The sequence below is a fragment of the Coccinella septempunctata genome, chromosome 6 (assembly GCF_907165205.1).
Source record: "Coccinella septempunctata chromosome 6, icCocSept1.1, whole genome shotgun sequence".
NCBI classification, from domain to species: Eukaryota; Metazoa; Arthropoda; class Insecta; order Coleoptera; family Coccinellidae; genus Coccinella; species Coccinella septempunctata.
In genome coordinates, this window is record NC_058194.1 from 19,409,672 (window position 1) to 19,435,109 (window position 25,438).

Genomic DNA, 25,438 nt, shown 5'->3' on the forward strand with positions numbered 1-25,438 from the left:
AATCATGGCACGTCTTGGAGTACCCGAAAAATTCTTAGCAGTGTGTAAAAGCCTTCATACCAACAACACCGCTAGAATACAGCATAATGGTTCTACAACCGACCATTTCTCAACCAACTCTGGAATAAAACAAGGCTGCGTATTAGCGCCTTTAGTGTTCAATATTTTCGCCATAGCTGTATCGATAATTGCTGACATGAGCATGCCCTTAAGAGGTGTTGGGATAAGATTCAGATTTGATGGAGGCTTGTTTAACCTGAAGCGCCTCAGAGCAAAAACCCGTACCAAGTTTATCACGGAACTTCAATATGCAGACGACTCATGGCTCAGAGGATTTACAGATAATGATGGACACCTATAAACATATATACGAAGCTTTAGGCCTTAAACTCAATATCGACAAGACCAAAATCCTGGTAAGTCCGCCAGAAAGCCTTCAAACAGATATCAGCCTGGAGAATGAAACTCTAGAACAGGTCGAGCAGTTCAAATACTTGGGAAGCTTCATAAATAGTAGGGCTAATCTAGACACGGAAATACAAAACTGTAACAATTCGGCATCACGGGCATTCTGGAAGCTAAAGGACAGATGAGAGTGTTTCAAAATCACGACCTCAATCTGAAGACCAAGACAGCTGTTTACAAAGCAGTGGTCCTCCCAACGCTTCTTTACGGAAGCGCAAGCTGGACGCCCTACAGGCGACATATTAAACAGCTTGAACAAACGCAACAACGTCATCTAAGACAGATAATGCACATCAGATGGTTCCACAAAGTTTCGAATGCAGAAGTCTTGCAACGCGCGAGTTGTACAACAATTGAGACTCAAGTAACGAGGACCCGACTCAGATGGAGCGGCTACATTCGGAGGATGCAAGACACAAGACTCCCCAAAATAGCTCTATATGGCGAATTCACTGAGGGAGCCCGGAAACCAGGAGGCCAGTATAAGCGGTTTAAGGATACACGATACACTACATCAATCCCTAAAATTAGTTAATGCCAATCATAACTGGGAACAACTAGCGTTAGACAGGTCACAGTGGAGGTCTTTGGTACACAGTTATAATGGAGAATCGAGAAGGATACAGCGGCGGCCAGATCTGGTTGGTGACTATCCATGCCCGGAGTGTGGAAGGATCTGCAGGTCACGGTTGGGTCTCTTTAGTCACAGGAGGGTACACAGTCGTAACTAGCCCTAAGAAATTACAAGTCTGTTCGCAGTTTTCTTTTCTTCTTTTTGTAGATTTATTCCCGGTAACGGGATACAGCAATGAATGAATGAATGAATGTAGCTTGGGACAATTACACCCTTGCAGATTTCTTTGTTTCTTACCATTTATGATTGAAGGGACAAACTTATAAGATTGTGTAGCGTCTTTTCGGATAGTTTAACAATTAATTCCAATTGAGTTTGCCGTGACCAGAGTGTATGAATTGACAGGAAAAATTAACGAATTCAGGAAAGTAAAAGCGCGTTTTTATAGCCCTTATACTTTCTAGTGTCCTGTACATGTGTTTCACTTTGTGCATGTGTAATTCTTTTTTCTGGATACGTGGGATATTGAGATATTAGATATGTGTTGAAACAAGGTTGTTCACAAATCAAACGGCAACACGGATCTCATTAATTTATTTTGTTGTTTCATAGGGTGACTTGGGACAATGCCGAATAGATACAAGCGGCGCATTGGCAGCAGGAAATATGCCGAACTTTCGCAGGATATTATTACATTATTTCCACAAAGAAATCTCCAAAAAATGAAAGAAATCAAAGTTCCCTTGTTTTGTTTAGTTTTTTTTACATTTGAGTTGCAATATATTTACTTTAGCTGTAATAGGGGTTTATCATTTAATTTCCTTATACAGAATTTCAACTGTATAATCACAAATTCTAATTTTTCAAAACTATACACAATCCCAATAAGTCACCTATTTCATTTGAGAGTTGAGAAATCAATGGATTTTAGCTTGTGTCCCAAACCTCCCAAATCGGTGGCGGGTGGGTGACTTGGGAGAAGTATATTATATTTATTTTAAATTTATATCCGAGTTCTGAACCATGGTATACCTATATCATAATCAATAGTCTGAGTCATTAGGCATATTTGAACCTCACATGAAAATAGGTCACCGTTTTTGAAATATGTTGAATAAGTTGAATTTCAAAATCATCCCAAGTCACCCAAATTTACGATAAAATGCCTAAATACGAAGAGTGTAGCCAATATATAGCGGTATTGCCGCTATTGGTTTGATCGAAGCGGGTTATAATCACAGAGAGTTTCTTTCAAGTTGGTGAAAGGGTTTATCGAGAAACTGAAAACGTGACCGAAAGACCGAGACTCGGTCTCTCGGACGCTCAAGATCTACCAACCCTGCACAAGATCGGTTTCTGGCTGTGTCCACCCCTAGAGGACAACTTGAAGATTAATGCAACAATGCAAACCACTGGGAATACTGGGATCATCTTTTTTGGATCTGCATGCTCATTACGCTCCTGACTACCAGGAGCGGATTTAGGGCGCATAAAGTAAGTCAAGGGTGTGTTCTGTGTTAGGGCGCGGGGCGAAGGTTACGCGTACGGAGAGCATAAAGTAAGTCAAGTGTGTTCTGTGACGGAGAGGTGGCTTGCCTTAAGTTACATTACTAATGCATTTTCTAACTATTATTATTTTATTGGCTTTGTTGCAATAAATATAAGTGTATACCAGCATATGTCAGGTTCTACACTAGGAAATTTTTCGAAAATTATTTCGGGCTATTTCGAGTTCGCCCTCCTAAGAAAAATCCTACTCAGAGATTGTCTCTGTCCCTACTGATTATCTTTTGCCTTTTTTTTGATTTAGAGACAATACTGAATGATAATAGAATCTTTGCAATTCACCTACTATGTATTATTGTTAAGAAATTACCATCGACTCATTATATTAATATGTCTATGGACATAATGGATAGACAATAAATTAAAAGTATTTTCAGATCGTTGGACATGAGAGCAGAACTTTTTCTTCAATACATCAAATGAGCTATGTGCTCAGGATAGGGTGATTTATTATGAAAACATTGTACTTTTTTGAAGTTTTATTTCACTTGAACACATTTTCGATAACCTGACCTAAATATTCAGAAAAAATAAGTTAATTAAGCCTGAACACTTACAACTAATTTTTCATCAACACAGTACTATTGCATGGAAACTTTCAGAAAGAATTGATTGAATCAATACCTAACCAAAATATTTAGAAAACAAATAAGATCGACCAAGCATTTTATTGAATTTGAACACTTACAACTATTTCCTTTTTCATATTGCATTGAAAATTTGAAAAGGAAGTAATGAAATTTAACATAATAGTTGATTCATTATTATTTACAACAAAAGGCTTCAATCATACATTCCGATTTGCAGTATGAATTTAGTCGAACCAATTTATTTACACTAATTTAGTTTTTCCTATAGAATAAAATCTTTATTTACACACAATTCAAATTAATAAAATTATACCGTAAATATATAATATGAGAAAGAAAAAACATTTTTTTCCGTATTTCAGAATCTAGTAAAAAAGTATATTATTTCATCATCACATTATCATGTGTCACTCTGGATGATTTGTTCCAAGCATCACTGTTTCAGTCTTATGGATGTTGTAATGTCTTCTTCATCAGACACCTCAGTCGCAGGTGTGGGTGTTTCTCTTATATACACAGGTCCTCCATTACCCAGGACATAATCTTCATTGATGCTAACCCCTGTTATGGTCGAACCTGGTACCTCAAACATAGGTTCAAGCAGAAGAGACTCCTGAAATCAAATGAGTATAAACTGAATAACTGGAGATCTAGAATTATCAACAATACTTCAGCAAATTTTAGATCACATAGAATTGGTTGAAAATATATTATAATTAATTCATCGTATTAACAACTACAGGGGAAACGGTCACCTTGGAAATAAACATAAGCATTTTCGAAATCAATGGAGATATGACGAAAATAATAAAGCAAATAAATGGAATTTGAGATGGTTCAGATCAATCGATGTGAAAAGAATAATTCAATTAAAATACTAGTATAGTTAAAGTATTTCTCAACTAAAACTGAATATTTACCATTATGGCACGCAGACCTCTAGCACCAGTTTTACGTTCCATCGCAAGTTTAGCAATAGCTACTAAGGCCTCAGGACTGAATGATAGTTCGCACTGATCCATTCCCAGAAGACGCTGATATTGGGGTACTAATGCATTCTGAGGTTCAGTGAGTATTCTCACTAACATATTTTTGTCCAAACTATGGAAAGGCACAAGTACTGGAAATCTGCCAACAAATTCCTAAAAAAAATTGCTAGTTTTCAAGGACTATTCGAACAATTGGCATTCTCATATACTTCAAGACGAGTGGATGTACATATTCATTTATGATGAAAACTATAAGAGGGACTTTTTGAAATTCCTTGATAATTTGATTCGGAAAACAAATTTGCCAAGAATGCTAGATATAAGGTCCTGTGTTTCAACCCTTAAAATGATCATCTTCATTTGTCATGATTTTCGTAAGTTTTCTTTAACCAAGAATTAAATAAATACACCACTCACTGGAATCATTCCAAAATCAATGAGGTCCCTAGCTTGGACCTGTTTCAAAGCAGTGTCCCTTTCCAAATTTTCTTCTTCCGCACTCATTGCAGACTGGTGGAGAGATGCTTCTTGAGAAGCCGCCCTTCTACCTTGGCTTTCGGAAACTGGCGCTCCAAATCCTAAATACTGCAAAGAATAGTTCATAATATATGTGAATAAATTCAATGTGATATAAGTAAATTGTCTATTCCTTGATAACCTGAGAGCTTACATTTTCGTTATTCCTTTTTTGTATTAAACGCTCGAGACCATTGTATGCTCCACTAGCAACAAATAAAATATTTGTTGTATCCACCTGGACAGTTTCCCCGCGTAATTTTCTAGGTGAATTACGTTCAGGGACATTTACTATAGTGCCTTCTAGCATCTTCAACATTCCTTGTTGAACACCTTCTCCTGCAATATTATTAAACGTATAAATATGTTTTATTACATGAATGACGTGATAAAAAGAGAATTATTTTTTTTTATTCTCATACCTCCAACATCTCTCAATTGATGGATACCAGGAACTGCTCCGATCTTGTCAACCTCGTCCAAAAACACTATTCCTACTTGAGCCCTATCAACTACATAACTTGCATCTTGGAGCAATTTTCCAATAACACTTTCGATATCTTCTCCTACATACCCAGCTTGCGTGAGAGTTGTACAATCGCATATGGCAAAAGGAACATCTAGGCATTGCGCGATAGTTTGAGCTAAAAGCGTCTTTCCAGAACCTGTTGGTCCCAACAGCAAGATGTTGCTCTTCTCCAGTTTAAGCTCATGACTCTTCTTATCGAGAATTTCAGAGCCATTATGTTTTTGTGTAGTTCCCAACTCTACGTTAGAGTTTGACTGACTTAGATTGAAGCCAAAGTTTGAACCATGACCCAGCCCTGTCAGATTCAGAAGATCTGCACAATAATTTGGGAACAAACATTATTACAGAAAAAAAATACATAAAAACAGAAAAAAAACAACAACGTTTGAAGGCCTTTTTTTATGCAATCATGAAAATGAGGAAATAAATTATCAGACTTCACATCTAGACTTTTGATCTCTTTCCTTCATTGTGAAATGTGCATGCATTGGTCAATGTATTAGAAGAATCGCCATTTAATGGATCAATACTGACCTCTATGGGGTGCATTATGATGGGGACCTTGCTCCATAACAGTCATATCGGGTTTTGGCACTGGATTCATTGTTGGTGGAGTATTATTATAGATTCTCTTGTAATGATTATACACTGCCACAGACAATACCTGGAACAGATCATATACATGGTAAGTGCTAAGTTCTTTTAGAATTAGGGAGTCAATAATATTTTTTTATTAATAACTGACTATAAATAATTGGATATTTTACCTTTTTGGCGTGTTCCTGGCCTACAACGTGTTTATTCAAGTAGTCATAAATTTTTTTCGGAGGTGGAGGAGGTTTTCTGTAAAACCCAGCCTTCAGATCTTGCCCATCTTTTTTCTTACTGTCCATTTCGCTGAGGACAACGAAGAAATGGTGGCATTTCTCACATTTCACAAATCTGGTTGAACTTACGAAAGTTTCAACATGAGTACAAGGATCCCCACACTTTGGACATGATAGAGTGTTTTTACTCTTACCACCACCACTACCTGAAGTGCCCCTTGGTGGCAAAGTTGAACTATCAGAGTCCTTCGGGGGTTCCCCAGCTCCAAAAGACTTGAAGATTATTTTACCTGTTGTTACACATCTACTAAGGGCTATGATATTTTGAGTCTTCCCAACTGTAGATAGAAAACCTGTAGAGCAAATTTAAAATAACCTCAAAAATGTAAAATATTTAATATAATATGAAATATTTTGAGTTCTCATCCTTAAACCTAACTAAAGAAAAATTTAAATACTTGAGATCGTTACAGAAATAATTTTAAGAAGGTTTGTTGATTGAAATTAATTATTTTCAGCTTATGTATTTCCAATACAAAAATGAAAATAATATTCGGTAAATACAAAACCTATTTTTATTATAGAATCCTTGTATTGAATACTCATCCAGTAAAATGGTTATTTACCAACTATTTACTTTCCTCAAACCATTCAATGTTGCAAATAAAAGCGTATTTCAATGTATGTCAAGGGAATTTTCTCAAAAATTGCCTAATTTGATGCAAATTTCGAGGCTGTACAAATAACCTCCGTATTCTACTTCTGAGGAAACAATTTGACTAGAGCAAAAGTATAATGAACTAGAGAAACGATGTGTATGGAAAAAAGAAGGAAATGTATAAAAATGAATTAGTACTGATATTTTTTGAATTCAAAGGTTTATGATTAGATTATAGTAATGAGATGATATGTAAACTTCATGTTTGATACAACAAAAATAAAGGTTTTATGAATTATGAATGACTTCTTGGCAAAGAATTGCATGTTTACTATAAATTTCATAACTTATTCGACTTACCAGGATAGGCATAATAAGCTAACTTTCCTGCAGTAGCTAAACGAGAAGGTATACCAGTCATGTTTTATAATTAAATATAACTAATTCCCATATGATGCTATAAGGTGAAACACAAAGATGGATTTATAATCTACTGCAATTATTTGCCATACAGTTACTGTATATCTGTAACACCAGCTAGGCGACGTTTGATATTGCAATTCTGACTAGATGTCAAGGTCTGAAAAACATGACGTATTTGATCAAAACACTATCCCAAAAGATTTAAAAACTTTCTTTTCAATTTCCGCACTTTTAACAATTTGTCCAAAATGTATATCTTTATTTATCCTAATTTACTAAAATTTGGAAACAATGATATAACAAATAACAAGGTTAAATCGCCATGTTTTACTTCAGTTTCAATAAAATGTCTAATCAGAAGCTTTGTTTACTTCATCTGACAATCTTTGACAGTCTTGTGTCTAATGACATGACAGGTTCTTATCATTCACAGATTTGCCTTTTTAGGGATTGCCACGATTCGATTTGATTATTTGAATTACGATACTTTGATAAAAGTAATTCGTATAAAAACATGTATAACCTTCTTTTACCCTTCTCTACCCTCCATATTTTCTTTAAATTTGTAATGTGTAACTGAGGCCATCTTCTATATCCAGTCATGAACTGATTATGATCATAGATTTATAATCTTTTTTCATATGACATGTGGAACGTTTTTTTGGTTATGAAGTTTTTGAGAAGTCTTGATTTCTTTCTTTAAAAATTCTTCGTTCAATTAACTTCACAATGACCGCCAGGCTTCTTAAAAACTTTGTGAGTAATTTTATTAAAAAAAAGGTTGATTTTATTGGAATGCATTTTTACCTCTTGAGTTACAGTCCTAATCATTAAAAATTAGGTCCTTTTACTTTCTACTTTTAATTTGAAACTTTGAAAATTGATTTTTTCCAGAAAGATACAATTAACCAACTACAAAAATTTGTTCAAAGACTAACCAATTATGAATCGAGTGTAAGTTAATAATATGCTCTTGAACATATTACATAACTGGTTATCCACTTTAATCATAATAATCTTATTAAGTCATATAAACTAATTTTTAATTTGTAAAAAACCATCAAATTTATTTGAAAATTCTTCCATATACGGTTTGACGTTCAAAACCAATATCATATTCAAATTATAGATCAGGAACTCACATTGGTCATAGCTAGATGAGAACCTTTTAGCTGACTTTTTGGGTGATTCTTCATTCTTTATTTGAAAACAATTAAGAGAACCATCAGGAAGCTTTAAGGCTATGAAAATGGGGATTTAACAATGGAATATTCGAATCTGTTCTTGTTCTTCTTATTACCATTCACTGTAACTAGAGCCTTATGCTCTTCAAGAGAAATACCTGTATGCTTTATCATATTGATTCCATGATTTATATATATTTCAATTTTTCATTCTTATTTTTGATTCATTTTCAGTACATATAGCTTCAATTTCATATGAGTATATTCATTATAATTATGAATAATTCAATTTTGAAAAAGAAATTAATGTAGAGGGGTAATACATCATTTAAATTTAATACACGTATTTCACATACTGGTTATCTAAAATATATTTATATCATTCACAATGACAAGATTATGTCTCACATCAATATATTTCAGAATATCAGTAGGGTGGCTAGTACCCGATTATTCAGCAGTGAAATTAAGAAGGTCACCCTAATTCCTGGCGATGGAATTGGTCCAGAAATCTCTGCTGCTGTACAAAAAATCTTCGCAGCAGCTAAGGTTCCAATCGAATGGGAAACTGTAGATGTTACCCCAGTCAAAGTGAGCAATCAAAGTTGGAATTATTCTCAGTACTTCTTCTATATTGAAAAACTTTCTAATGATCTTATGATTAAATACTTATTTTCTCATCATGAGGCGACTATTACAGGGCCCTGATGGAAAATTTGGAATTCCTCAAGCTGCCCTTGATTCAATGAACAGGAACACGATTGGATTGAAAGGTCCATTAATGACACCTGTTGGAAAAGGTCACAGATCTCTGAATTTGGCATTAAGAAAGGAATTGAATCTGTATGCTAATGTTCGTCCGTGTAGGAGTTTAGAAGGGTAGGTTTCATTTGTGTGGATATACAAGTGATAAGATGAAAAATTTTACCTAGATGTATTTCTGGGTTGATTTTAAATACATATATGTATTTAAAAAAAAAGGATGAATATATTCATTCTTTTTCTAAATAAATTTTAAAATAATGAATATGTTCACACTAAATTTAATCAATTTTTGTTTGAATACTATAGAATATTTTTAAAATCCTGTGAATTCCTTCTAACAGTTTTTGTTTGATATACCGGTTCAAAAAATCAGGGATAGATATACTTGCAATGCATAAGAAAGAGAGCGCAAATCAGCCAATTTAAAAGGAAAAGATTGAAAACTTGCCCTTTCTCTAATATCACATGATGAGGCGATGACTCGTTCAATTGACCATCCTCATGAGCTTTTAAAAGGGGGAGAAAGTTTCTAACAGTCTATCTTGTGCCATCACTGTAATTTTGCCCTCTTATGCATTGCAAGTTGATCTTTTCCATATTATTTTCCGAAGTTGTATAGACTCTTACAGAGTTCTAGACAATAGAAGGTGATGATAAGAAATGGTCATGAATATTATATTTTCAATTAAGGATTTTATTCTAGATATAAAACTGCTTATGATGATGTGGATGTAGTTACCATTAGAGAAAATACAGAAGGTGAATACTCAGGTATTGAGCATGAAATCGTAGATGGAGTAGTACAAAGTATAAAACTGATCACAGAGGAGGCTTCCATGAGAGTTGCAGAATTTGCTTTCAAATATACTCTTGAAAACAACAGAAGGAAGTTGACGGCTGTACATAAAGCAAATATTATGAGAATGTCTGATGGTCTTTTTTTGCGATGTTGCCGTGAAATGGCCCAGAAATACAAGGAAGTGAAATTTGAAGAAAAGTACCTCGATACCGTTTGCTTGAATATGGTGCAAGATCCCAACCTATATGATGTTCTCGTCATGCCTAACTTATATGGAGACATAATGTCAGACATGTGCGCAGGTTTAGTCGGTGGATTAGGTCTTACACCATCTGGAAATATTGGATTGAATGGTGCATTGTTCGAATCTGTTCACGGTACTGCGCCTGATATTGCTGGTCAAGATAAGGCAAACCCAACGGCACTCCTCTTGTCAGCTGTTATGATGTTGAGATACATGAAACTCAACATGCATGCTGATTTGATTGAAAGGGCTTGCTTTGACACCATCAAAGAACACAAGTTCCTTACTGGAGATCTTGGAGGAAAAGCAAAATGTTCAGAGTTCACGCAGGAAATTTGTAATAAAGTAGCTGCTGCTTCTTGAATATGATTATGCTGTTTAGGTAACGTGTGATAATTCAGATTTAGATACCTGATTTTCAAATATTTATTATAATCAAAACTAATTTTAAGTAGGTTTAAGATACCAACTTTACCATTTAGAGTAAGTCAATTTCACCAATGCTCATTCTCCCAAAGAATCAGATGTTATTTGTAATGTTTGTTCTGTGTATTACTTGATGAGTTTGAAAATTGATATTTTTCGAAAAAGTATTAAAAGTCCATCCTGAAACCTAATTGATCTTATGAATCTTTGAAAGTAATTTTCTGAATTATCTGTGTTTTAATTGTGTTTTTTCAAGCCAGTGAGTAAATCGCCAATTTTATCTTTAATTTTTTTCATATCATTCGTATTATGTCTGCAAAAATTTAGTAACACAACTTTTAGTGTCTTTTGGTTATTAATAAATTCTTGTCTTTTATCTCTTAGTTTCAACTCACTACCTATTACGATCGCCGTCCTTGAAATTTTGGATTACACGGTGGAAAAGCTTTTTGTTAGTAGAGTAGAGTATCAACTTGTTGGATACTTTGAAATGGCGAGATATGGCTCATGTTCAGAACACTGTCATGCGCTTTTTCAATCGATGACATTGGCGAATGAATCGTCTACGATTCTAATCTTCAAATTAACTTTTCCCCCAATGCATAAACAGTAACCCAAAGATTATAAAGTACAATCTTTGGAGTAACCCATTCAGGTATTGAGAAATTTGGACAATTTATTAGTGGATTGTAAGAGATGAAACTGTTTACAAAATAAGCTGAAATATTTCATATTGAAGGCATCTCCCACTGCCAGAATTGATCGTTTCCTTGAAGAAAAAGAAAATCCAGGGAGTCTTCTCCAAGTTACCAGAAAATCTTATCTGAAATTAAAAAAAATTGAATCAATGATGGGCTCGGATCTGACGAATATAGTCCTATATTTATAGATTATTGAAAATGTATTAGTCTGGACTCTGGAGATCCTTAAAATAAATTGTTTTTTGGAATCAAGCTGAGCAGCTCAATGGGCGGGAGAATTCCAGCCTGAGAACTTCGATTATGCATCTAAGAAAAAATCCTCCAATGGTTTTTGTTTTGGGGGTCTTGGAACTTCCCATATAGTGGAGTACATGGAGTAAGTACTTTGGCAAAAGGGGCAGTCAGATCGCGGGATCTTAACTGGATAGTTTCGTGTCTTCTCAATTTAAGTAAATAGAAATATAGGTTTCGAAGAGTTTGAAATTCGGTTCTGCTCATAGATTTTGGAAGAAGTTAAAAAGTGGAAGTTCATCCTCTAAGCATGGACGGCTTATTGTGAAATGAATTGAAAGAGAAAAACGGAAGTAGTCTGTAGATAACATAACACGTGAAGTGTTGATTATTGTGATTTTTGGCCGTTTTAAATATCGAGTCAAGTTGTTTTATGAATTTTTATGTGTTTCGAAATAATAAACATTGGTTATAGGTAAGATAGAAACGAAATTGAATATCCCTTAATGTCACGGCAGAAAAGTGCGGAATATCGATATCAAATATCGTGTGCGGTGTATAAAAGAAAATAAACCGGCCGATTTCTGCAACTTGGTTCGCGTGATATTTTTTCAGGTATCATAAAAAAGAAGGAAGAAAGCTGTGTTATTATTATATTTTCTTTCGCTTAATGAGGCCAGAAACGACAATATGAACAATAAGTACTCCAGAGCTTTAAATTCTCCTCCAGATCCACGGAACTGTTCTTGTTTATTGCTTTCTCATCAAAATTTATTGAATACGGAAGTGTTACATCTTGTACAAGAAGCGGGAAAATACCTACTTGATTTTTCTTGATGATGATGAGGAAGTTTTCTACAACACTACAAACATCAATCAACCCCAAAGTTAAAGTGTCAGGCACACTATATATGACCTCAAGGAGCTTCATGCATATAAAAAGGAAAAATTCGAATTCAATAAGATCAAGATTTCACTCCTATAATGAAAAGAACGATTGATTAGAAAATCCCATGATTTCGAAAACACTTCAAAAACATCCATTCCTAAACCTAGAGTATGTAGGTGTAGGTATACTATTGACCTCAAAATTTGCTACCTCTACTTGAATCACATCAGCATGAATTCTATATATTGAGCGCGTATCTTCAAAGACATTTTCATTTGTAGTTATGGGATACAAAAATTTAAGGAAACGCAGGAAAAGTTAACTTAAGTAGACTCTTACAGCTTAATCTGTTCGTTAACGAACATAAGCTATAATTACAGCTTTTGACGATAAATTTCTGGATGTTGACTATTTTGTTTATTGTATACCTACCTCTTCAAACTGTATCCGTTTCCTTGAAAATTGGATTAGACATTTTAATTATCTCTTTATATGCGTTATACGACTTTTTTCGCTTTCGCCTGTGAAAAGACAAGCGCTGTTTGCCAATTCTGAATCCGCCTCGAACTTCCTACTTCCTCCTCTTCGGCGACAGTGTCGGACCTAACTCTGTATCTGACGCACGGATTTTCACCAAATTAAGCGAATATTCCCTTTTCCTGAGCGTGAAGTTTTGTACTGATAAATTTGAGTTTTGGAACTTTTGGAAGTTAGCTGTATCATGAGTGACAGAGATACGGTAAGAGTGTAATTTATTATTTATACACTTGAATAATCCGGAAGAATTCGAGTCGGAAAAGATGATAAATGAAAAAAAGTTTTCCAGATACATATGAACATACAGAACATACACAATACCATTGAGTAGTAACCACATTGAATACCCCAAGATAATACTGAAATTGAGTACCTCTAAATAGCTGCTTTTGTGACACAAAGTGATAAAAATGTGAGAAATGTTTTCGTTTCGAAACGATTCAAAATTTCCTCTGATTAGGTATTTTATTCTGAAATGAAAGTAACATTTTCTCGTGAACTTTTTCACTAAATTATCGATATTTATTTGATATATACCTATTATATTATTGGTTTTGAATTATTAATAATTTCTCGCTGAAAGTAAAACGGTTTTTGAGAAAAAATTGTATTAGTGTTATAAACTGGAATTATCTTCGAATCGGCTAATATCAGGGCTGATACGTTATAGGGGAACACAACAAAAATTTTTTTTTTGCCTTCTCGCTTCCATAGCTCGATTTCTTTTTCATCAGTTTACTAAGGAAAAATTGAAATTTGCTTTTCAGGAGTCATCTTTAGATCCTGTATTGTCTCTATGCAGGGACTGCAAAAAAATATATAAAATACCCACAGTAATTTTCTTGACTAGTGACCATTCCATGAATTTTTTCGCAACTACCCAAATGGGTAGTGTAAATACACCCTGTATGTAGGATTGGAGTCTATTATAGTTATATTTTAGTATTGTTCCCAATCATCATTCTTTGAAATTATAGGCCAAAAAAATTACTAGGGATTCGTAGGATATTTTCATCTTTGGCGAATTCTTGCTATTCGTAATTGTGTTTATAAAAGAATAATCTGCCCATTTGGAATGTATACCTTCAAGGCTTTCCCGATAACGGAATTTGATATGATTCATATGGAGTTTGAAAGGAAGGAATACCTAAACTTATTATCATTTGTCGATTCCTGAGCCAAAAACACAAAAAGTGATTGAGGATTGAGGCATTAAAAAACTATAAGGAAAATGTTTATGCTGGATTCGCGAAACTCGAGAATGTTGAAAGAATAGGAAAATAATAGCACTTTCCACCTCCCTTTCGAAGGAGGTATATCATCGATCATTATTTTAGAATTACCATAGCTTCTCCAAGCGGAAGAACTATTCAAACACGTTTTTCGATAAAATATACGCCAATCTACTTAGGATTTCCAAATCCATATCCCAAATAACGTACAATTCTTACCTACTCTTCAAAATGGTACTTACGAAAGATTTTCACAAATCTCCAATAAAATAACAAATAACTACGTCCTTATTTATTTATTTATATTAAACGAATTGATGTCGAAATGCATGATGCATGAAGCCTTAAAGAATCGAATATGAATATATTAGCTGCTTGATCAGTTAGAATTATTATTGCGTGTTTTCACCAGTAGGACTTATAGACAGACTTCGTTTTGGTTATAATTGAAACATCTGTGTTTTAATTATTGACTAAAGGAACTATATTGAGTTTTTCACCATTTTCGCGATTATTTTGAAAATATACGCCGACGTCTGAGAACCTCCAAACTAGTCCAAACTCACATCCCAATTAATTTACAATTCTTGCTCTTCAAAAGATTCTCAAAGATCCCCAATAAATAACTGCGTCTACATTTCTACTCCCATATTTACATTTCCGATAGGAATTTGGATCACGTGTCCAAATGTTATGTTGAATCAGTTGAATGGGTGTCGAAATGCAACATAGAAGCACCATAATTTATGACATCCTCGAAGGATCTTCTGGTTTGAAAATTTTCAACAAAGCCGAGCGTGGGAAACGTACCTAAGCTGATATAATTTGAAAGAATTGATGAATAGGCGTACCTTTCCTAAATTCGTTTTCGAAATATCTGCTCGATCATTGATTAGTGATAAGTCAGAATTACCATGGCTTCTCCCAGCGGATGCACTATCTGATCTCTTTTTAGAGTAGATCTGAAACTACTATAACCCAATTAACGTATTATTCTTGCTCTCGAAAATGACACTTTTGGAACATTCTCAGGTGTCCCAGTTTATTAACTGCGTCTACATTTTACGACCAATTTAAAGACGAATCTGTCCTGGGGGACAGAGACAGTGGGGCGATTCCTTCCGTTCAGAAACCCTCTAAACGTGGTTCTTCTTAGTTCCCGGGCATCGGATAATAAAGCGTCTCTTGGTTGCTTTGTTTCTTCTTGCACACTAGCACTCTTTCGTGCTGGGATCATTATAGTTGGGGAGCCGACGATGTTAAATCGGGATTTACTCGAGCGTCGTGGAAAGCTAGTAGATTTTGAAGATTAGATGGTAGAAAGCTTCAAAATAAAAAAAACGCCACTGCGCTAGAGAATGTACACGTGACTTTTTTTTTGCAACTTTGGCACCCTCCCACACATTTTCGTTAAGTTTAAATTGTCAGATTAAGAGAATATATACTTTTTAACATGTGAATATAACCACATATATCTTAATCTGACACTCTCGCGTATGTAGAATGATCGTTTTTTTACTATTCTGACAGGCTGTCCTAGACAATTCCCCTTATATACAGGTCTAATTTTTGGTAGAGGTACTCTACAGGGTCCAAGGTATCTCTCCTTGTATTAATCTGACACGCTCGAGTAAATCCCGAATTTACCTCTTCGGCTCCCCAACTCATCGTACTCGGATGTCCCTTTTTGGATTTTGATTTTCCTTACTAATTTCAATTTCCCCCCAATTTGTCTCTTGGTCCCTTTGTGTAATTATTCAGTCTTCCTACGTTTTCCCCTGGGTCATAGTACACTAGTCTACGAAGGCGTAGAAGGGCCACATAATATTTTAAAAATATTTTTCCTTAAATTCCGATTTTGAAGTCGGAATTTAGTTAAATTCCGAGTTCAAAGTCGGAATTTAACAAAATTCCGAGTTCAAAGTCGGAATTTAACTAAATTCCGAGTTCAAAGTCGGAATTTAGTAAAATTCCGACTTTGAAGTCGGAATTTTATTTACTTCGAAACTGATACAGGCTAGATGCACAGGGTGATGTTCTATGACGACATAGATTATTTCTCCATATGTATGTACTGAGGGGGGGCCTGAGAGCTCGATGTTATTTTATGGTTACTATTTCAGTACTGGGGTGGGGGGAGGTTGTGCCCAACCTTACCTCTACCTATCTACGACCATAATTTCATAATTATTCAAAAACATGGACCTAATGACAATTTTCTCCAATAAAATACATCAAGTTCAATATTTATTAAAGAACAACGCGTGTTTATTTTGTGAGATCTGAATCCTCTCGTGAATATCTCAGCATATTTGGAAATGAACCAATTCGTCATAGAGCTGCCTATATGAGGTTTTCTCACCGTTGTAATGACCTCTTCATGTAAGAAACATCAAAGCACACCGGATGTACCTCGGGGTGTACTGATTTCTTGTCCATTGAGCCTCACGAGTACATATGAGAAGGAAATTTATTCATAAAATATGCGGAATATACCTAAACACCAGTTATGTCTAAAAAACTATTCATGTCATGTCATGTCATGTCTGTAAAAGGTTGTCATATCATTGTTATGTCCTCTCATAGAAGAAAACTCAAATAATAATGTACACCCTGTGTACATAATTATTTATTCATCATAAATGTGGGAACAGCTTGTTATATGAATTTGACCATTTGTAGAAACGCAAACAGTAATTCAGGAACAAATCTACGTCGTCGTAGAACACCCTGTAGAAGTTCGGAAGTGAATAAAATTCCGAGTTTGAAGTCGGAATTTAGTAAATTCCGACTTTGAACTCGGAATTTAACAAAATTCCGACTTTGAACTCGGAATTTAGTTAAATTCCGACTTTGAACTCGGAATTTAACAAAATTCCGACTTTGAACTCGGAATTCAACTAAATTCCGACTTCAAAGTCGGAATTCAAGGAAAAATATTTTTAAAATATTATGTGGCCCTTCTACGCCTTCGTACTAGTCCTCTACCTAAAATCCAGATAGATTTGTCAGTTCCTAATCAGGCTGAAATAGTACGGCTCCTTGCTGTGAATCCTCACGAAAACGATCCATAGGTCAGCTGAGGCCTTTCCACAGTTCTGATTTCAGTTTTTTCTCCTTTTACCTACTTTTGAATCATTTGCTCAGATTTTTCCAAAAAGTTTTCAAGAGAAAATCTTTCCATTCTCTGTTTAAAACTACTCTCCTCATTTATAGATTTCAAGTAGTACCTACTATATAGAGCAAGAATATGATACTCCTTACTCTTTTTTGGGCATTCTTGCGTCAGGTAGCACCCAATGATAATTGGTCTAGCAAAGACTGACGAGTGCTGACGATTCTGCGGAGAGATAGACGAAACTAAGATGTCTAAAACACTGGTGTGTGCACTTGTCACTTTTTGCAAGCATCAACATTGCAGCAAATCGGGGATATGGGATCAGTTTCGTGGCGGCGCCACCATGTCATTTGCTTCGTTCTATCCTTGTTTTACCAAAGGAAGTCCGATGATACTCTCCCGTTTTATTTTGTTTTGCGAATGTCGATCAACGAGTTCAAAATATGAACTGGCCCATTTTGTCAGCTGTTAAGGAATATTTGTGCTTTACAGTTCAATTTTCGTTGTAAAAACAAATCTGTCAATATTTCAACACTATCGAATAAGGGTTCGAAGGAGGATTTACCGTTCTTCTTCAAGATAATTACCGTTTGACAACTTGAATTCGTGAGGGGGTAATTCAATATGATTTTAATAAAACATAGTTGATTGGTCCAATATCCAATATATTCAGTTGGCGGAAAGGGAATTTTCACTCTCTACTCAGGAAGATTATTTGAAGTAACAGACTAGAATAGATTTGTGTATTTCTGATTTTCAATACATGTTCACAATTCACATTACGTATTTCCAATACAGTTTCATTGAAATATTGCTGAAGTTTCCATAAAACTCAGCTCTATCCGTCCCGAATGTTCGTTCGTCTGATTTGTTTCTGCCTCAAATTCCAACAACACCGAATTATTAACTGTAGTTCTTGATTGTCCATACAGAAAACTGAAACGACGTGTTGAATGTTCTATACCCCTTTCTCGAAACGAATATATTTTCACACACCAATACTCGCTTATAAATACAGCATATTCGTAAGTCGTAGGAAAGTATTCAAATCATTTTCAAATATCAATTGACAATGCTCTGTCAAATTCTAAACAGCGCTACCTATAGTGGGAAAAACGAAATTGATCCCATATCCCCACGAAATTAAAAACAAAATCGAATCAGTGAATACACCAGAGTTTTAGACATTTTAGACGAAACTATAGATCCCGTAGTGTCGCCAACACAAAAAATGCTCCGGACGAGTGGTATTTGCTCTTCATATTGTTTTATCGATAGCAAACCTGATGATCGGACCCTTAATGATTACTACAAAGTATTTTTTTGCTAGACTGGTCTACCGTCTACAGATCATACCACCCGTACTGGGAATACTACCCAAAACCTGAATTTTCGAATCCAATATCACCAATGTGATGGTACCAGATATTGTTTTGTCTTGTATAAGGGGGGTATTTCATAAAACTTTTTATTCAAAACCCCACCGCTTCCAAGTTACAGCTGTAACTAAGAAAAATAAAGTTTACTAAATAAATAATGATACTTTGCATCGAAACTTTATGATGTGCCTGCATTCTCATCAAAAAAAGATATAAAAAGAGCGATTTAATCGGAAAATATTCTATGTTTTGCCTATGTTACATTTTGTTGATCACAAAAATAAAAAGTCTTTCCACATAGAATCACAGTTATTTAGGTACAATGCGTTGAAAAGGTTTCCTCATACCGACTTTAAGTTTTATTTTTCCAGCTTTCTAAATATTACAATGAGAAATTGGGCAACTATTGTAATAAATAATATTAAAATAATACTACTACATGACATTAAATAAGCCCAAAGGGCTGTAACCTGGAGGGAAAGAGATTTTGAATAGAAAGTTATGTGAAAGACGCAATTTAGGAGCATCCTGTATATTAACCAAAATGGCTTGTAGACGGGGTGTTAGATTGTTCTCTTGAATATTCCACAAGTTTTCACGAAGTTCCAAATTTATGGACAACATTTATATTTCCGAAATGCAAATTCTACGAAACTATACAATCTCATTTGTAATTATATACCTAAAAACACAACGAAGGGGTAAAAGCAGATATTCAATGAATGCCATGAATATACATCCAGGCCAAACCTGGACGGCGATGGGAATATAAATCAAACTTACGCATATTTTGGGTTTTGCTGTTACTAATGTCTCAATGGAGACTTTTTTGCGCCTCGAATTTTGCAGTTTTATGTTGATCCAAGATGAACTGGATTGCTCAGGTGCAATCAAAATATAACTTGGCAGGGAATAGGGACAAACGAATTGGTTCCAACGAGTTTTAATTCAGTTACGGTGTTATCTGGTTATTTCGTCAAGTACGAAATTGGAGTAAATAAATTACTTTCGCAAGTTTGAGGTTTTGAGTTATTTTCTCATGGCAGAAAATGGATTTCCAATCTACAAAAGGAAGTTTGATAGCAGGTTTTACGAAAAACCTGCCGGTTACGAAACCGGCTTTTTCTGTGAAAAGAAAAGGACTGAGTTATTCGGCATAAATCAGCAATTTTGTGCAAAATTAAGGACACAAAAACGTCTTAAGATAATTTAATGTCGATTATGTACTTAACTTTTAGATTAGACTTTTAGGAACTATTTATTTCAACTTTTCCTGATACTTGCTCCCATACCTTGTGACAATTCTCTGACTACCTACTATATTAGTTATGCTGGACTTCAACACAGTTGTTTGAAGTTTTAATTTCAAGGCCACCAGAAAGGTCACTATTGTTTGATCAAATTCAAAGGGAAATTATAGCCAAAAGGAGTCTAATCTGCTAGAATGCCCAAAATTGAATATTTGTTTTGGGTTTCAGTGTATTCGTATACTGTAAGTTCTAGAATGGCATTATTGAAACTGGGGTTTCAGTAATTTCTCTTTCAAATCCAGCGCTACCTGCCGGATTATTTGTACTACACGCGTTGCTAAGTTATGTTTTGTCAATAACACCTATCATTCAAATCCAGGTGAACCTAACATTGAATTATGATAGATTTCACATTGTCTTCAGTTTTCGAAAGGCAATTTTTAACGACTCTACAAAACTCACCAATTGAGAATTCTGAATAGTGGATCATATATTCGTGAGAAACTGTTTTAAGTTGATAGACCCCATATTAGATTCAGTTCTGAAGGTAGACAGCTCAAAAATACTTTTGTATTTTTTCTTGAGGTTTTTTGGCTTTTAAATATTATAAGGGTACACCAGATGAATGCGGGTATAGCAGACATTTTTTGAAATTTGATCTTGTAAGTAAGAATTTCTATCCAAACATTGGTTATCTTTCAGTTTCAACCTTTTTTCCGATTACAATAACTTTTCCTGGAATGTTAGAACAATTTTCATTGAATGATCGGCCCAGAGTCAAGAATATGAAACAGAGATTTCCTTACAGAAATTATTGGTGCTGAAAAATGCAGGAGGGAAAACCTGACAGGAAATCAAGGTCTGCCATGAGCACCCAAGCTGCCGAAGGGCCAAGAGCGACCCTTTCCGGCACTAATGCCACTGCTTTAAAGCGTTTGAGCTCCAGAGACAGAAAGGACAAATCAAAGGAGAGGAAAAAGAGAAGACGAAAAGAAGTGGAAATCCATAGAATACCTGGCGTAAGACGTATCGCTTTATCAGAACTGAGCCAGAAAATAATAAATTGCGTTGTGGGAGAGCACATAACATCCGAAAAGCCTTGGACTTTAGTCAAGAAGGAGTTGATCGAAGACAACTTGGAATTGCACGAGGAGAGTTCAGAATTTCTACCAATCAGAAATGAAATTATCGCTTTTCCGCGAAAAGAGATGCTTATCGGTTTCATCACCGAGGAAGCCGGGGAAATAGACGAATTTTATATATGCGTAACTGAAGCCGCAACAGATGCCGTCCAAACCCTGATCAATGAACAGCAGGCTAAACAAGAAGCTAGACTACAGAATTCAATCAACAAGGTCATAAAATCATGGTTAACCTTAGGGTCGGAAGCTGAAATAGACGAAACGATACCCAAAAAGAATAGGGCGTTGTTGGAGGTTGAAATAGAGAGTAAGTACCCGATATTACCTTTCAAAATTCAGTTCCGTCTGAGAACTGTCGAGAAAGCTAGGGATGGGTATATGGAACTGATCACTAAAGATGAAACTATGAGTCACGTTTTTCGGAAGAGAATCGATAACGACACCCAAGTAACGCCAGCTTTTCGAGACAACGAGGCACAAACCATCTGTACATACCCTTCAAACGCATCAACGCAATACGAGTACTGCATAGATATGGACGAAATTGTTTGGCGCAGCTATGGCGGTAAAATCCTGAACTATCTCAATAAGAACCTGAGCGATCTCATGAATTCCCTTTCCGTGAACAGGAACATAAATCTGTATCTCGACGAATACCAGATTTTAGGAACAAACACTATCACGAAGAGGTCACTTCTTTATCTGAATTTCATAGAGTATATGGCATTCAATGATGTACAGTTGTGCAAGGGTAAAATGATTTCTTGTGCTCATTGGCATCAGATGATCACCGGATTGGTAGCTATATCTTATGCGGATTTATCGTTGAATATTTTTTTGAAGAAACCGTCGACAATAGACGAAGTATCACAGGCAATCAATGGAACAAACCCAGTTCTCATTTGGAGTTTCGTTGATCCCTTGAATCCCAGATTGATATTGGAGACCCATAGAGAAATAACAACTATATCCATCTGTACATTTAACGAGAATTTAGTAGTAGGAGGTGCAGTGAACGGACAAATCGTCTTGTGGGACATAAAGAACAGGATACAAAAAGTGGAGGAGCAAGAGATATTGACTAACGCACAAACTAAGTATAGAAGTTACATGAAATCTCTCATGACTTGGATGAAGGATATTCATGATGTTAAAGTGGTCAGGGCAACAGCAGTATCTGACTTGAGACATTCTCACTCTGGTGCTGTTGTTCGCATTCAGTGGATATCACCATTTGAGGAAGTTGGAAGGATGGGGAAAGCCCACCAGTTCTTTGAAGACACAGAGGAAAGATCGTTGCAGTTCATGACTGCTGGAGAAGATGGGGTAGTTATGATTTGGGATCTCTTGAAAAAACCCACAGTTGGTAGTGGGGGCTTCAGGGAGCGTCGACTGAAGAGGTTGAAACAAAGACCTGCTGGATTAAGTAGTGAGGTTTCACCGTTCAGAGTATTACATCTAAATTTGAAACCGGTCTACCAGATAAACTTAGTTCATCCAAAAGAGTCACGCCTTCTTCCAATTTCCATGATGAACTATATGAATCAGGAGATAGTGTACGAGAAAACCGACTCTTTGTCAGCTAGTGCGCAGAGTATTTGTGCTAGGCAAACGTATCAAGCTCGTCCCGTATACCTCGATCGACCATTCGTGTCGAAATTTTTGATAGGTACAATGGAAGGAGATTTCGCTGAAGCCCAGTGGGAAGGCAGAGATTTCGATCTAGGTGCTGTCGTTAATTCTGAAAACTGCATGTATATTCAGTTCAATAAGTTTCACGATGGGCCAATTTTCACGATCGCTAAACATTCCTCCGAAAAACTGAAGCTTACTGCTGGTGGTAAAGTGTTTGCCATTTGGTCTGATGATTTCAGGGAACATCCGATATTTTGGAGGCGCTCCAAAGTGTATTACACTCACGCATCTTGGTATAAATTTTTTCCTAACAGATTTCGCCTTTTACGTTCCGACGGAGTGTTAGAAATTTGGTGTATATCAACATGTAGCAAGAAACCAAGCCATTCTATGCCAGTATCCAGCGGTGAATTAGTATCAGCCAATATTCATCCAAGGGACCTGAAGCAGAGCTGTTTAGGAATCAGCGACGCACTTGGTAATTTCCGAATATTCTGTTTGAGAAGGGAAGACGCATCCAAGGTTCAGAACGCCATCTTAGAAGAGAGCATAGTGGACTACATCGATCGAGAGGTCAAACGTAAGAAGAAATTTTTGGCATGGCAGAAGGAATGGGACGAAAAATATGCCAAGAAATTAGAAGTACCGATTGTTGTCAAACCGAAAACGTCTGAAGAACTCCTGAAAGAAGCACTTGAGCAGGCAGACACCGAAGCAGAAAGCAAGAAGGAAGAGAAGAAAGATAAAGTTAAATTCACCGAAGATGGCGGCGAGAAAAAAAAGGATAGACCTGCGCCTGGTCGGTATCTCGAATGGGTGAGAGAAAAAGAGCTAGCCAAGGAACAAGAAAGAATTAAAAAAATGATATTGAAGAAGAAGAGTCTCGACACTGAAGAACTGGAGAAACAACGTAAACCCTTACTCAAATTGGAGCAAGAAAATGAATTGAGGAGGAAAAAACAAAGGGCCAGGATAAAAGGCTCCGAAACTATTTTCAAGGAAACTGTAGCCATGCTTTTTCCGGCTATAGTGAAAGAGAAACCTCCCCCACCTCCAGATCCTTACGCAGGGGGAGATCCAATTGAAGACAAACGAAAATGCTATGCATACTTCTCGGAAATAACTGATCAGGCAGAGAGATACATGAAGAATACAAAGGTATCACTTGATTTTAACTGGACGTCTGTTTTGAAAGAAGGCAGAGGACGAAGGAAATATTTAGATAACACTTTTGCCAAAGCCACTCACCATGAACGATATGAAAGTTATAAATCAACGAGAATGGATAGAAAGGTACCCCAAATTGTGACCAATCTTGCAAGTGAAGTTGATCAGACAAGTATGAAAGACGAGGGAGACGATGATGCTGAAGAAGATGTGGATGATATAGAGCCTCCAACAGATGCATGAGATAGTTCGAGAAGTTGTTTGAGTTGAATGGATGCCTACAATATTATGGAGTGTAGTGTAGTGTCCTTAATCTAGAGTGTACAATTATCGAAGATTCATGATATATTTTTGATTTTTTATGTATTTGTAATTCAAAATAAAGACAACTATATATTTTACTTCAAACTTTCCAATTGAATGCAATCATAATTCACCATAAAGAGGAAATGCAAGAAAAAACTCTGCTTTCAATAAGAATACATTTTTATTGAACTGAGATTGTGAAATAATGCGGTTTATGTGAAATTTATATCTGCCAGAATAGTTATTTTCTCGACTTCTAGAGGAATGAAAATTGCGAACGAAAGTAATACTCATTATGTGAAAATTAGGTTTTTATGTTCATTTCATTATGAATCCATATATAACATATTAAATCGGTCGTTTCGTTTAGCCGCGCTACTGAGAACATAAGACGATGATTTGGAAGAAAATTGTTATTTTTTGAAACCATGATTAAAGCATGAGAATCATTCGAGAGAATAAAATAGGTCAATCTATATTTTAAACTAGCTGGCACGAAAAACTGTTTTCTTTCTTGATGCAGGAGATGAATGAGATAATACTAAGTAAGGTACGGAGACAAAAACACTGCTCGTTACATTGAAATAGAAACCTTGATATTGGTGTGGTCAAGTGAGAGTTGAACCCTTTTTCACTCTGAAGCCACTTAAGTTGTATCTGTAAATGGTAGCAATTCATTTTTTGGGAGAAGATATCATGCCCAAATGGGTAACGGTAAATTCTTTTTTTAGGATCCGAAAACTGTCTCATGTCTCCCTAACCCATGGGAGAGTTGAACAGGGGGCGAGAGAGACTTGACCATATGTTTGTTTATCAAGAAAAACATTGAAAGAAAACAATTTTCAATGACCAACGATTGTCTATGTCAAGGTTTTCATCATTAGATGTATCAGCGTATGAAATATCTACATATTTTTTATTTCAGAGTCACTCTCACTCATTTCCGAGATGTTTTTTACTTTTTGAAGCTTTGTACCTATATTTTTTTATATTTACCTATTTTAGTTTTATTTTTTTGAAGCAAACTATTATCTAAGCTCAGTGTGGGAAACTTATTGGAACACTGGTTTATGTCTCCCAATTATATCATGGGTCAAGTCTCCTGCACTCTCTTTTAGTCTATTCAACAGATGTTGTCTTGAAACTTTTACAACTATAATTAAAAAAGCTCATCGTTTGTGAAACAATATTAATATATTTTGCCAATGAAAGCAATAAAACCCAATAACTTCACGCACCTATGAAACTTTTCAGACAGGGTAACAAACAAAAATTATTCAATTTCTTACTTCCTAA

At 35.6% G+C, this 25,438-nt stretch overlaps 4 protein-coding genes across 8 annotated transcripts in view; 3 read left to right on the top strand and 1 right to left on the bottom strand.

Annotated features, from left to right (window-relative positions):
• Positions 1-3,254: 3,254 nt before the first annotated feature.
• On the bottom strand, positions 3,255-7,515 carry LOC123314865 (ATP-dependent Clp protease ATP-binding subunit clpX-like, mitochondrial). 2 transcript variants are annotated; one of them, XM_044900259.1, is made up of 8 exons: positions 7,075-7,515; positions 5,997-6,409; positions 5,764-5,893; positions 5,123-5,524; positions 4,855-5,039; positions 4,602-4,769; positions 4,116-4,337; positions 3,255-3,808 (listed from the first exon to the last, which is right to left on the bottom strand). In XM_044900259.1, the coding sequence occupies exons 1-8, from the start codon at positions 7,133-7,135 to the stop codon at positions 3,629-3,631; spliced, it is 1,761 nt and encodes a 586-aa protein (XP_044756194.1). In that variant the 5' UTR covers positions 7,136-7,515; the 3' UTR covers positions 3,255-3,628. The 2 variants fall into 2 exon arrangements, with proteins under 2 accessions (XP_044756194.1, XP_044756193.1); XM_044900258.1 differs by having other exon boundaries at positions 5,123-5,542; positions 7,075-7,514.
• A 221-nt stretch (positions 7,516-7,736) lies between these two features.
• On the top strand, positions 7,737-10,931 carry LOC123314866 (probable isocitrate dehydrogenase [NAD] subunit alpha, mitochondrial). 2 transcript variants are annotated; one of them, XM_044900260.1, is made up of 5 exons: positions 7,824-7,893; positions 8,032-8,091; positions 8,745-8,912; positions 9,022-9,200; positions 9,790-10,931. In XM_044900260.1, the coding sequence occupies exons 1-5, from the start codon at positions 7,867-7,869 to the stop codon at positions 10,490-10,492; spliced, it is 1,137 nt and encodes a 378-aa protein (XP_044756195.1). In that variant the 5' UTR covers positions 7,824-7,866; the 3' UTR covers positions 10,493-10,931. The 2 variants fall into 2 exon arrangements, with proteins under 2 accessions (XP_044756196.1, XP_044756195.1); XM_044900261.1 differs by lacking the exon at positions 8,032-8,091 and having other exon boundaries at positions 7,737-7,893.
• Positions 10,932-12,695: 1,764 nt separating this feature from the next.
• The window catches only part of LOC123314704, a 67,687-nt gene continuing 54,944 nt past the window's right edge, over positions 12,696-25,438 (top strand). The window contains exon 1 of one of the 2 annotated variants that reach the window (XM_044900008.1): positions 12,696-13,115. In XM_044900008.1, coding sequence (XP_044755943.1) covers positions 13,098-13,115 — 18 coding nt within the window. In that variant the 5' untranslated portion in view covers positions 12,696-13,097. The remainder of the gene's footprint in view (positions 13,116-25,438) is intronic. The other variant, XM_044900007.1, reaches the window with a different exon arrangement.
• Positions 20,254-24,217, top strand: LOC123314701 (dynein axonemal intermediate chain 3). 2 transcript variants are annotated; one of them, XM_044900004.1, is made up of 2 exons: positions 20,254-20,388; positions 20,701-24,217. In XM_044900004.1, the coding sequence occupies exon 2, from the start codon at positions 20,720-20,722 to the stop codon at positions 24,077-24,079; it is 3,360 nt and encodes a 1,119-aa protein (XP_044755939.1). In that variant the 5' UTR covers positions 20,254-20,388; positions 20,701-20,719; the 3' UTR covers positions 24,080-24,217. The 2 variants fall into 2 exon arrangements, with proteins under 2 accessions (XP_044755939.1, XP_044755938.1); XM_044900003.1 differs by having other exon boundaries at positions 20,262-20,439.